The sequence below is a fragment of the Gymnoscopelus microlampas genome (genome assembly GCF_963454915.1).
Source record: "Gymnoscopelus microlampas genome assembly, chromosome: 5".
NCBI lineage: Eukaryota > Metazoa > Chordata > Actinopteri > Myctophiformes > Myctophidae > Gymnoscopelus > Gymnoscopelus microlampas.
Window position 1 is genome coordinate 3,324,980 of NC_139942.1, and position 10,827 is coordinate 3,335,806.

Here is a 10,827-nt window from a genome sequence, read left to right on the forward strand (position 1 = left end):
TTCAATCACCGTCATCGAATGCCACGATCACTAGCCTTTAGCTGCTGTTTCTACGCTGTTGATACGACTACAGACATGTCTTGATCTATGCCGGATCTTCGCACTGGGCTCCGTTTGGAGCCCTTGTGTGTTGTTCTGTGCAATAGAATAGAATACCCTCTACACCTCCAGATCAAATCATTTCTACACCATATCACCGCAGTGGGCACCGTAACGGTGCCTGTGTGTAATGACGCCGACTCCACTCACCCCAGGGGACTCCGAGCTCTCCGACCTGAGGTCCCAGCTTCACACCATCGAGGACCTCCTGGCCGATGTCCTCCGAAGAAAGTCGTCGGTCCTCTCTAGACTGAATGAACTGGAGACGGCCAAACCCCGCAGAGCGAGCAGAAACATCCATGATGCATCTTCGGCCAACTCTCCCTCCTGGGCAACGGTTGTGAAGAAGGGGAAAAGATTTTCTATCCCTCTGTTTTCACCTCTCCCACTTTTCAACGTTTTCTCTCCGCTTACCAGCGCAGAGCAAGTTGCTAGCGGGAAGCTACCGCTAGTTAGCAGCATGCTAACAGGATCGTCCAAGGTTGCTAGGGGCAACCAAAGCAGGAAGCTACCGCTAGTTAGCGACACGCTAACGGTAGCGTCCGGGGTTGCTATGGACACCCATTCACAAGAGCAACAGCTCCGCTCCATTTCTACCTCGCCGACCCCGAAAAAAGAACATAAACGCAGCCGACTATGTTCACCGACGTCTTCTCCTGTAACCACCCTGACCGGGCGTGCCCCATCTCCGTCGTCCAGCGGACAAATGGACACAGCTGTTCCAAATCATGACGTCACCTCTCCGGCCGACACAGTGATCCCCCTCCTCCCACCCCGGTCAGTGAAACTATTCCCACCGTCAAACCCCTGCTTATTCCGCTCCCAAAAATACATCCTAGTGGGTGACTCTATAGTAAGACATGTAGCCATTCCAGATTGCATCACATACTCATACTCCGGTGCAAAAATCAAGGACTTGGTCACACACATCCCAGGTATTCTCCAGCGTCATCAATCTGTCCATACTGTAATTGTGCATGTGGGAGTTAATGACATAACATCAAAAGGTATCCAATCAGCCAACTTGCGCAAGGACTATGAGACATTAGCCAACTTAATCGAAAACCTGAAAAAAAAGTGCATTTTCTCAGGTTTATTACCAACTCTCCACAACAGCTCTGAACTATTCAGTCGCCTATTCAGCACTGACAACTGGATTCGCAATTTCTGTGTTGCCTGTGGTTACGGCTACATTGATCATTTTGACTCCGTTTGGAAGATCCCCAAGCTATTTCATGACAATGTTCACTTAAACTATAAGGGGAAAAAAATACTGGCAACAAACTTCACCCGCCAGCTTACTGACACTACATCACGCCAATCACCAATAATCAATACCCCCCCTCCACACCGCCATTCCCCCCCACCACACATTATGGCCCCCTCTGTCATCCCTGTTTTGCTATCTCACCGACCATTTAATATCAGACATTATCTACCCTCAAAAAGATGCCTCCAACCGCTTCCTCCGGCTGCTACTGTCGGAAGCGCCACTGAACCACATTCCTTTAGAGTAGCACTACAAAATGCTCGCTCCATTACACATAAATCATTTATTTGGAATGATATTTTTACATCAAAAAAATGTGATCTTCTTTTTCTCACGGAGACATGGCAAAAAAAGCGAGGATTATACCTCCCTGATCGAGCTCTGCCCAGCTGACTGTGCCTTCATGTGTGCCCCCAGGAACACGGGTCAAGTCGGGGGTGGCATAGCAGTGGTTCACAAAAAATGCTTATTAACACGGACAGTGAACCCTGGTTCCTTCTCCTCCTTTGAGATGGCAGAAGTTGGACGCTCCAATCCTATTTATTGTATTTTAATTTATCGCCCTCCCGGTCCAAACAGTTCTCTTTCATCAGAATTTAGTGATTTTTTAACCTCTATCATAAAATTTGAAAGGGTCCTGATGTTAGGTGATTTTAATTATCACATTAATGACACTACTAACAGCTGTGCTGTTAATTTTTTAAGTATTACTGAATCTTTTAATTTTATTCAGCATGTGTCAGGCCCCACACACATAAAGGGAAATACTTTGGACCTTGTCTTCTCATTAGGTTTAGACATCCTCGATGTCTGCACTGAGGAACTCTCTGTGACTGATCATTATTTTATTTCTTTTAATCTGTCTTTTAATTCCAACTGTTTAATTGGTAAGAAAGAGAAGCATTCACATTTTTTAAATCAGTCTTCTATGGAAAAATTTGCTGCCGCTTTTGACAGCAGACTAGTTTTAAAACCGCCTTTGCAAATAGATGCTGATAGCCGGCTTAACTCCTTTAATTCTCACTGTTTGGTCATTTTAGATAAGGTTGCTCCACTGAAAACTAGATCTGTTCCCTCTGTAAACTCCTCCCCTTGGTTGACTGAGGCAACTTGCTCTTTTAAACGGAGATGCCGAAAAGCAGAACGCCTCTGGAAAGCCACCAAGCTCCAGGCCAACCGTATTATTTTAAGATAACTTTTAATTCAGTACAATTATTTAGTCAAGGATGTGCGAGCTTCTTATTTTGCCAATATTATCACCTCTAGCAAGCGAAATCCCCAAATCCTTTTCAATACAACTAATAACATGGTCAACATATTGTTCATTCAAACCAGACAAAATGGATATGATCAGCAAATTGCATGACTGTATATCTGCCATCAAGAACTGGATGGCCAGCAACTTTCTATAATTAAATGAAGAAAAAACCCAAGTTTTAATCATTGCCCCAGATAGGGTTGCTGCCGATGTTGCCGACCGTCTTGGGTCTTTAAAAATATAAAAATATAAAAATATAAAAAAATATATGCTCTAATCCTAGAAATCTTGGTGTTATTTTAGATCAGGCCATGCTTTTAGATATAAGCATGTAAATTCTGTCTCCCGTGCCTGCTTCTATCACCTTCGCAATATCGCCAAACTAAGATCAGTTGAGTTAGAAATGATCATCCATGCATTCATATCATCACGTTTAGATTACTGTAATTCCCTTTTTACCTGTCTCCAAAAATCATCATTAGACCGCCTGCAATTGGTCCAGAATGCTGCTACCAGGTTACTGACCAGGTCCAGGAGATCCTGTCATATCACACCCGTCCTGGCCTCTTTGCACTGGCTCCCAGTTAATTTTAGAATACATTTTAAGATTCTTGTAATCACACACAGAACCCTCCATGGCTAGGCACCTCCATATTTATGTGACCTGCTCCAACCCTACGTGCCCAGAAGGTCTCTGAGATCCTCATCTCAAGCCCTGCTGGTTGTTCCTCCCACAAAACTAAAAACTAAAGGTGATCGAGCCTTTGCTAGTTTTGCACCCAGGCTATGGAATGATCTACCCTTCCACCTAAAATCTGTGGCCTCTGTGGACCTTTTAAAAAAAACTTTTAAAGACTCACCGATTCAAACAGGCCTTTACATAGCCTTTTATGATTACCAATCTTTGTGAGTTTGTGCTGTAACATCATCCTGTATTGATTTCTTGATTTTTACCGGCTGACTGGTAAAATGCTGATTGTTTTATTTTGTCTTTTTATTTTTACTGATATGTTCTGCTTTTATTGTTGTGAAGCACTTTGTGACTCTGATGTCTGTGAAAGGCGCTCTACAAATAAAATGTACTTACTTACTTACATTATTGATTGTTTGTTTACTTATTTTGTTTGTTAGGGAAAGAAGCAGGGACAGTATTTCAATCCAGAAATGTATTATTTTATTTACCATTTGCTTTGTCAATTATTATTTTGTGGCTGCTGAATATAAGGTAATTCAGCTAAAAACATACCGGTCCCGTTGTTTTTCCTTTAGTATTTTTCATATTCCATTCCGATTGGCTATGATTGCCAATCTAAAGTTTGTGGGAGGGGCTTGTTTAATACATTTCATTCCATTTAAGTCAATGGTGACTTGACATGACTTTACACTTGGTTTTATTACCTTAGTAAACATTTTCATAAATACTTTGTTTTCAGTCACTAGTTTCAAGTCTTCTTTATGTGTTTTTGCCTTACATTCTTTATATTGATGATAAAGCAGGGTATGCTTTCGGGGCTTGTGATTGGTTCTACTGAGTGAAGACCCACCCCTCGCTCCCCTTCGCACTGGGTGTGGTTTCACTCACTGAACTAGAGGCTTCAGAACGTGTCTGTAGAAACCAATGTCTGACGCCACGGCTCTTAGTCCATATTGTTTACAGTCTATGAGCTGCTCCCTTGTTGGTGAAGGTTACTGTGTCACCAAATCACCATGGCAACCATGTTTGTTTGTTGCTGTACTGCTAGACAGGGTCCATGTACTGTTACACTCACACTCTATTTCACTAGCAAGGACCACACTACAAATCAATAGTGTTTAAGAGTTGTATTGAAGATAACCGATGAAATGAATGAAACAAAATGAATAGAAAGGCAAGGGACTCGATGCAGAGTCGTTGATGTTGCAGAGTTGCTGATGCCTAGTCGGGCAATGCAGAGTCTATGGTGAGTATCAGAGGCCGAGCCTCCAATTCCGGACTTTGCAGAGTTGTGAAGCTTCGAAGGGAGCCCGTCGTAGGTCCCGGGCACGACAAGCCCCCAAAAGCTTCAGTTTATTTCAGATGGGATTGAGAAGCACTGAGATCTTGAATATCTGGCAGGATGTACAGTAGCTGTGATACGCTTGGGAGGACCAACGATCTGCAATTCGCATTAGGTGATCTGGAGTGCCATTGATCCTGAAAGAGAGTCCGAGGTAATGTCGGGGGTAAATTCAAGATAGGGAGAGCACGTGAACCAAAATTGAAGTAGATCTCGGTTCTTAAATGACCTGGGACGTGAGCTGTGAGGAGAATGAGTAGGTGTGAAACGGAGTGCCAGATGAGGCCTTTTTCACGACGGGTTGTATATTACATGAAGATAGAGTTACAGGACTATGTGTGCCCGCAGGATGGCAGCGGCTACGATCCGGTAGAACTGGTTGAGTGGGAGGTGCGATCTGGCATTCATTCGCTAGCTCCTGGGGCCACTCGGATGCAACCACTTTTTCCGTTATAGAAACCCCCAAAACCGGCAGAAGGATTGGCATCCATGAACGGATTGAAGATGTTCGGGTGAGTGAGTCGATTGCCATGAAGAGATTCCGTTCCAGCTGGCGAGGAGGTAGAGCCAAATATGGCGGTTGGCACGGTTTCAACTTTTCCATGAAATGGAATCGATGAGCGACGGGACGGAAGAGGCGATTAAGCTGATGAAATATGAATGCTCGTCCTTGGTGAATGATACGATAGACGTATAAGTTGGGAGGGAGGAGGGCGCACTGTAGCCGGGGGGAGGAGGGGAGGGAGGGAGGGAGGGAGGAGGGCACGTTGTAGCCGGAGGAAGGAGGGGAGGGAGGGAGGAAGGAGGGCACGTTGTAGCTGGGGGGAGACAGTTTTGCACAAAATGCCTAAAATCATGAACACAGCGTCCGGTTGCCTTGAAACACACACACACACACACACTCCCAGTAGGCCAAGGAAGAATCCCCAATGGTTTTCAAATTGGCCTCATGGTGGCGCTATAACGGGCCAATTCATATTTTGCTGTTTAGAAAAATATTTTTTTCTCTTGATTCCTTGGATTCCCACCTGACAAGATTCTCTGGAATTCGAAACACACTCTTTACTAATACTCTATTATTTTCTGTCCTCACAAAACGTTGTCCCCATGAACGTATGTTCAGCTAGACAGACAGCTAAACACTCTCCTAATCAAGCTCCAAAGAACAGGCCAAAGTGTTGAGTTTAGTAGCTTTACTGAGTAAGTGTGAAACTAAAATGACAAAATGACAGAACACAACAATGAGAAATATGCTATACAATAGTATGCATATAAAAATGAAAACTACACATGTTGCATCAGTACACAATAACAGACAAGCATAGTATAAGGTCTACATGTCAAATATCTGCTTTAAATGCACTAAAGAATCAATCAACAATGCAATAGAAACAACTGTGACATTAATTAGCATGCTCAGTTAGCATTTCTGCTTAGTCAATAACATAGTTAACCAAACATACTGTACATTTCACACAAAGAATGATGCACCTATACATTAACAAACAAAAGCACACTTCTATGCTAAAAAGCAGCTTACAGACAATACCATTTGTAAACCAAGAAGGATAGCATATGAAGGACAGCAGCAACATGCAGCTGCCTCTGGCAAGATCTTGAGATGAATGAGAAGCACTTCCTGCTTGTGAAGCTATCAAAATAAAATACATGTGCGCAATTACACTGAACAACCACCAGGGGGTGTGAAACGTAATACAAACAAATACAATACAAATCTGGTTACATAACACTATATAATATATTTTATATTATATCATATTTTATATTATATATCTCTGCTGTCGGGCAGAAACGTGATGTCCAAAATATTAACTTTTCAGGAAGTGGATTTTTTTAAACAACACAATACTGCCTCATCAATGAAGTAGCTACCGTAGCCAACTAGACCTAGAAAACTGTAAAACTGTTTGCTGCTATACTGGTAGACAGGTTCCATGTACTGTTACACTCAAACTCATTAATTTGATCATTTTTCTCTTCAGCTCTCAAGGTTCAACCAACAGTCCACACAACAGGTAAACAAACATGAAGAAACAACTACACATCATTGTAAGCTAAAAGGTTTTTCTTCTAATCAAAGTAATATTACCTTTGTACTGCGTATTCTACTGTCTCTGTACAGAGTCTGAAAACAATGACATTGACACAAATCTACACTGTCTCTTATTTTGTCTATCTATCTATCTATCTATCTATCTACAGTATCTATCTATCTATCTATCTATCTATCTATCTATCTATCTATCTATCTATCTATGTGAGAGTACGTACTAGCCAACACCAATCTATCCATCTATCTGTCCTTTTGATTGATCTGGTGACTGGTATTGGCCTTCTAATGTATGAGGAGACCGTGTTTTTTCAATTACTGTTGTAATTTATTTTGACTGATTTGTTATAAGAAATATAAAATATAATACAAATAAATTAAACTAGAAACCTGCCACTCGCTAACTCTTTCAACTCCCTTTGATGACTCAATTGAATGATTATAGTGGGAGGATAATTGCAATTTGACCCACTTCCGATGGTGGTCCTTTTAACGTGATTTCATAGTTAATAACGTTTTCTATGGGCTGGACATGATGCACAAACCAAGGGTATAGTATTTCCTTTTTTAAACGCTAACATATCAAACATGGATTTTATCGCATCTGTCCAGCGTTGTGGACAAACAAACACAAAGTAAGTATGTTGCTAACAGACTAGTGCTAACGCTAAGTATGACACAACTATGGTGTTATTTATAAATGTATATTTACATACTGATTTTAGCTCTGACTTTTAGGTGAACGATAGCCCGGTATTGTTAGATTTTGACTGTTGCTCTAACACATGTTAGACGGAAATTATTCTGGTGAAGTTTTCTCTCATGTGTGCCAAGACTTCCAAGCTGAGAGTTAACCCAAAGCCTATACTGCTTGTTCAAGGACGCTCTGTGATTGGCCAGTAGTCACTTTGATTAGTACTTTGATTGGGTGAATACAAGAACACTTGAATTCAGCGGCTCTCTGCCTGTTGGTGTTGCTCAGCACTAACACATTATAGATTGTAGTTTTCTTCTAATCAAAGTGATATAACTTGTAAAACGTGTATTGTATTGCTTATTTACAGAGTCGGATGATGTCAGGCTGGTGGAAGGAACCAGTCACTGTACTGGTATACTGGAAGTGAAACACCAGGGAGATTGGAGACCAGCTGATTTAACGTCTGACTTGAACAAGGAGTTATCATCTGTAGTGTGTAGACAGCTGAGTTGTGGCTCTGCTGCTAACACAAAATGGAGTTCTGGTTCTACACGTCAACATGTCTGGATGATTAGATCTTCCTGTGTTGGATCTGAATCTTCACTGAGGGAGTGTGTAACAATGCAGTCTAGAAGTTCTCGGGACAGACTGGAGGTGATCTGTTCAGGTAACAAACAATGACTTCAACATTGACAGTAATCTGTAAAGTCTCTGATTTTGTCTGTCTGTCTGTCGTTTGATAAATTTACAAACTTAATTGAAATATTAATCGACCTAAGTGATGAAATTTTACTTCTTTCTTGTATCTATGACATCCCTTATACCAAAACAAATGAAAAGTGAATATAGTTTCACCAGCATTGTTGTAACCAGCACCACTGTGATGTAGTTAGTTTATATTTGATGATTAAACTAAGAGAGATGGCAGTGAAAAACGAACTCGCGAAAATGTCAAGCTCCGGTTTTACGGCAAAGGCTTCATCTTGTGGGTGATCCTTTTCCCACAATAAAAAAAGGCAGAGTGAAGCTTTTCCTACAGTCAGGCACATTGTGGAGAAAGCTGTGGGAATGGATGGTTGTGCATGGGGTGATTTCTGTGGTAAGAGTTTCTGTCTCTTTTCCTGCGTAAGACAAATTTTAAGCCTGTTATAATAACCTAAAATAACAAAATGTGGCATATTAGGCTACAGGTCGAATATGAAGACATTTATAACGAACTCAATCAAATTAAATAATACATTATTCTTATTGTCCGTCCGACCACAATGTAATCTCATGCTATGTCTCCATCTTGTCCAGCCCTGTTCTCCCAGTGTGGCAGACCTGATCCTCCTGATACAAGCAAGATCGCCAGAGCTAGGCCGTCTCTTCCTGGGGATCATCCATGGCAGGTGTCTCTACAGCGCAGAACCACTGGCTCATCTAAACCGTTCAAACATGTATGTGGAGGCGTCCTCATTGAATCCTGTTGGGTCCTCACTGCTGGTCACTGCATGTAAGCTGCTATAAATTAACATTTTATGGTAATATGCAACGACAGAAAGCAGTCCTGCCTCTAGATTATTCTAAACAAACGATTCCTAAAGCCATAATGAGTCAAGGTGTGTGAAGGCCCTGTTTAGCAGGTAGATGATGATATCCTCCATCCCAATATGGATAGGATAAGGATAAGGATAATTCCTTTTAACAGGTCGTTCATGAAAGTCCTTGCGGTCTTGTTTCCAATGAGAACCTGTGAGCAATTAGGGGTTTAGAGTCTTGCTCAGGGACAAATTTCATTTCATCGACACATATGCTGGCCTGGCCTGGAATCGTACCTGGGGCAACCAGGGCCTCTGGCTCCCTAGGCGGGCTCACTAACCACTCAGCTATGACCGCCCCTGGTATGTGGTACTGGTACTGAATGGGGTTGAGCTGGTCCCTCACCAACAGTCTCACATGTTGTAGTATCAGCCACTCAAAGGTCTTCATGAACTGTGATGTCAGAGCAACTGGCCTGTAGTCATTGAGGCACCCACCCCGTCGCCAGCGTTTGAAGAGGTCCCTGAAGCGTGATTTGGGAAGGTAGGGACCGGTCGGCAAACCCCGCCCCCGGCAATCCAAACCCCGTCCAGACCGTCTCCATTGGCTGAATCACGCTTCCTCGGCCTAGTGAGAATGTGCATGCCAAATATAGTGGAAATTGCACATTCACGTTCATAATTTGAAGCATGTTGTTCAAAATTGACTATACAGATACTGTGTACCGATGTGCGTGATGTTTGGACGAAATGTGTAGGAGTATTGCCAACATGTGTTTTGCAAAACTCTGCGTCATGGTGGCGCTCTGGCCGATTTGAAAAGTTCACAGTTGGCCGAGTGCTTAAGGTGACTCTCCACCAAACAGACTAGTTCAGACTACAACAGACTGGCAGTCTGTTGGCAAAAGTTGGCATTTAGTTCAGCATAATGTGCATACATTAAGGAAATAAGATTACATAACTCTCCACACCAGGAGGTGGCAGTAGTCTGCAGCACTGGCAAAAGGCTGCCAATGTTGCCAGGTCTGCTTATTATATACGACTTTGGGCTTGTTTTCCTTTAAGGTCGCTTGTAAATATTCATAGTTGCTGGTTGCTGTTGTTTGGACTTGTATAGTTTTTTATTTGGGCTTGCTTTCAAGATTCTTTTTGAAAATAGCTGATGTAATGGGGCTCAAGTGGTGAAACTGGTCGCTTCTTTTTGGCTTGTTTTCATAGACCTGGTCGCTTGTTTCACTCACAGAGCCTCCAGTCTCAGTTCTGGACCAAAACAAAGCACAGAGCATGTTTGTGCTAGCTGTGCTTGGAGTTGATGGATTGGTATAGGAATTGAGAGTTGAGATTGAGAACATGGTATCTAGTTCAAATGTGCGACAGACACGGTGCAATGTCTTGTAGAGTGGAAAGAATATTTACTTTTTTGTATTCATTTTTATTAGAGAGATAGATTATATTCATTAGATATTGGTTGATATTATTTTGCAGGTTCATTCATATAATGTAAAGTACTGGGTTAATGACTGACTGGTTGTTTCTTCAGTGACAGTTCCAAGGACATGCAGGTGGTCTTGGGGGTTTTGGAACATAAGAACCACCATAAGTATGTCCAGGTCATCTCTGTGCTGAAAGCCATCGTTCACCTGGATTACAGGAACTCAACGTTCTCTGATGGTCGTTTCAACGCTGTTCATAATGATGTTGGTGAGGCCATGAATTTACATACGTCACTGAACCAAAACATGATTCATCCTCTTTCTACATTGGCTGGTTGTAATGTAATGATTTAATTTCATAATTAATGAAATGACATGAAATTAATGTCATGACATGTATGCTCATCAGAGATGTTAATAATGAACCATTCTGTGTGTCAGCT

At 42.0% G+C, this 10,827-nt stretch overlaps 1 protein-coding gene across 1 annotated transcript in view; it reads left to right on the forward strand.

Moving 5' to 3' along the window:
- Positions 1-10,827, forward strand: part of LOC311044829 (B-cell receptor CD22-like) — a gene marked incomplete at both ends in the record, with an annotated part of 100,351 nt that overhangs the window by 87,635 nt on the left and 1,889 nt on the right. The window contains 3 exons of the mRNA XM_084056645.1: positions 8,731-8,926; positions 10,492-10,652; positions 10,826-10,827. The exon at positions 10,826-10,827 is cut by the window's right edge and continues 136 nt beyond it. Of these exons, the coding sequence (XP_083912771.1) occupies positions 8,731-8,926; positions 10,492-10,652; positions 10,826-10,827 (359 nt within the window). The remainder of the gene's footprint in view (positions 1-8,730; positions 8,927-10,491; positions 10,653-10,825) is intronic.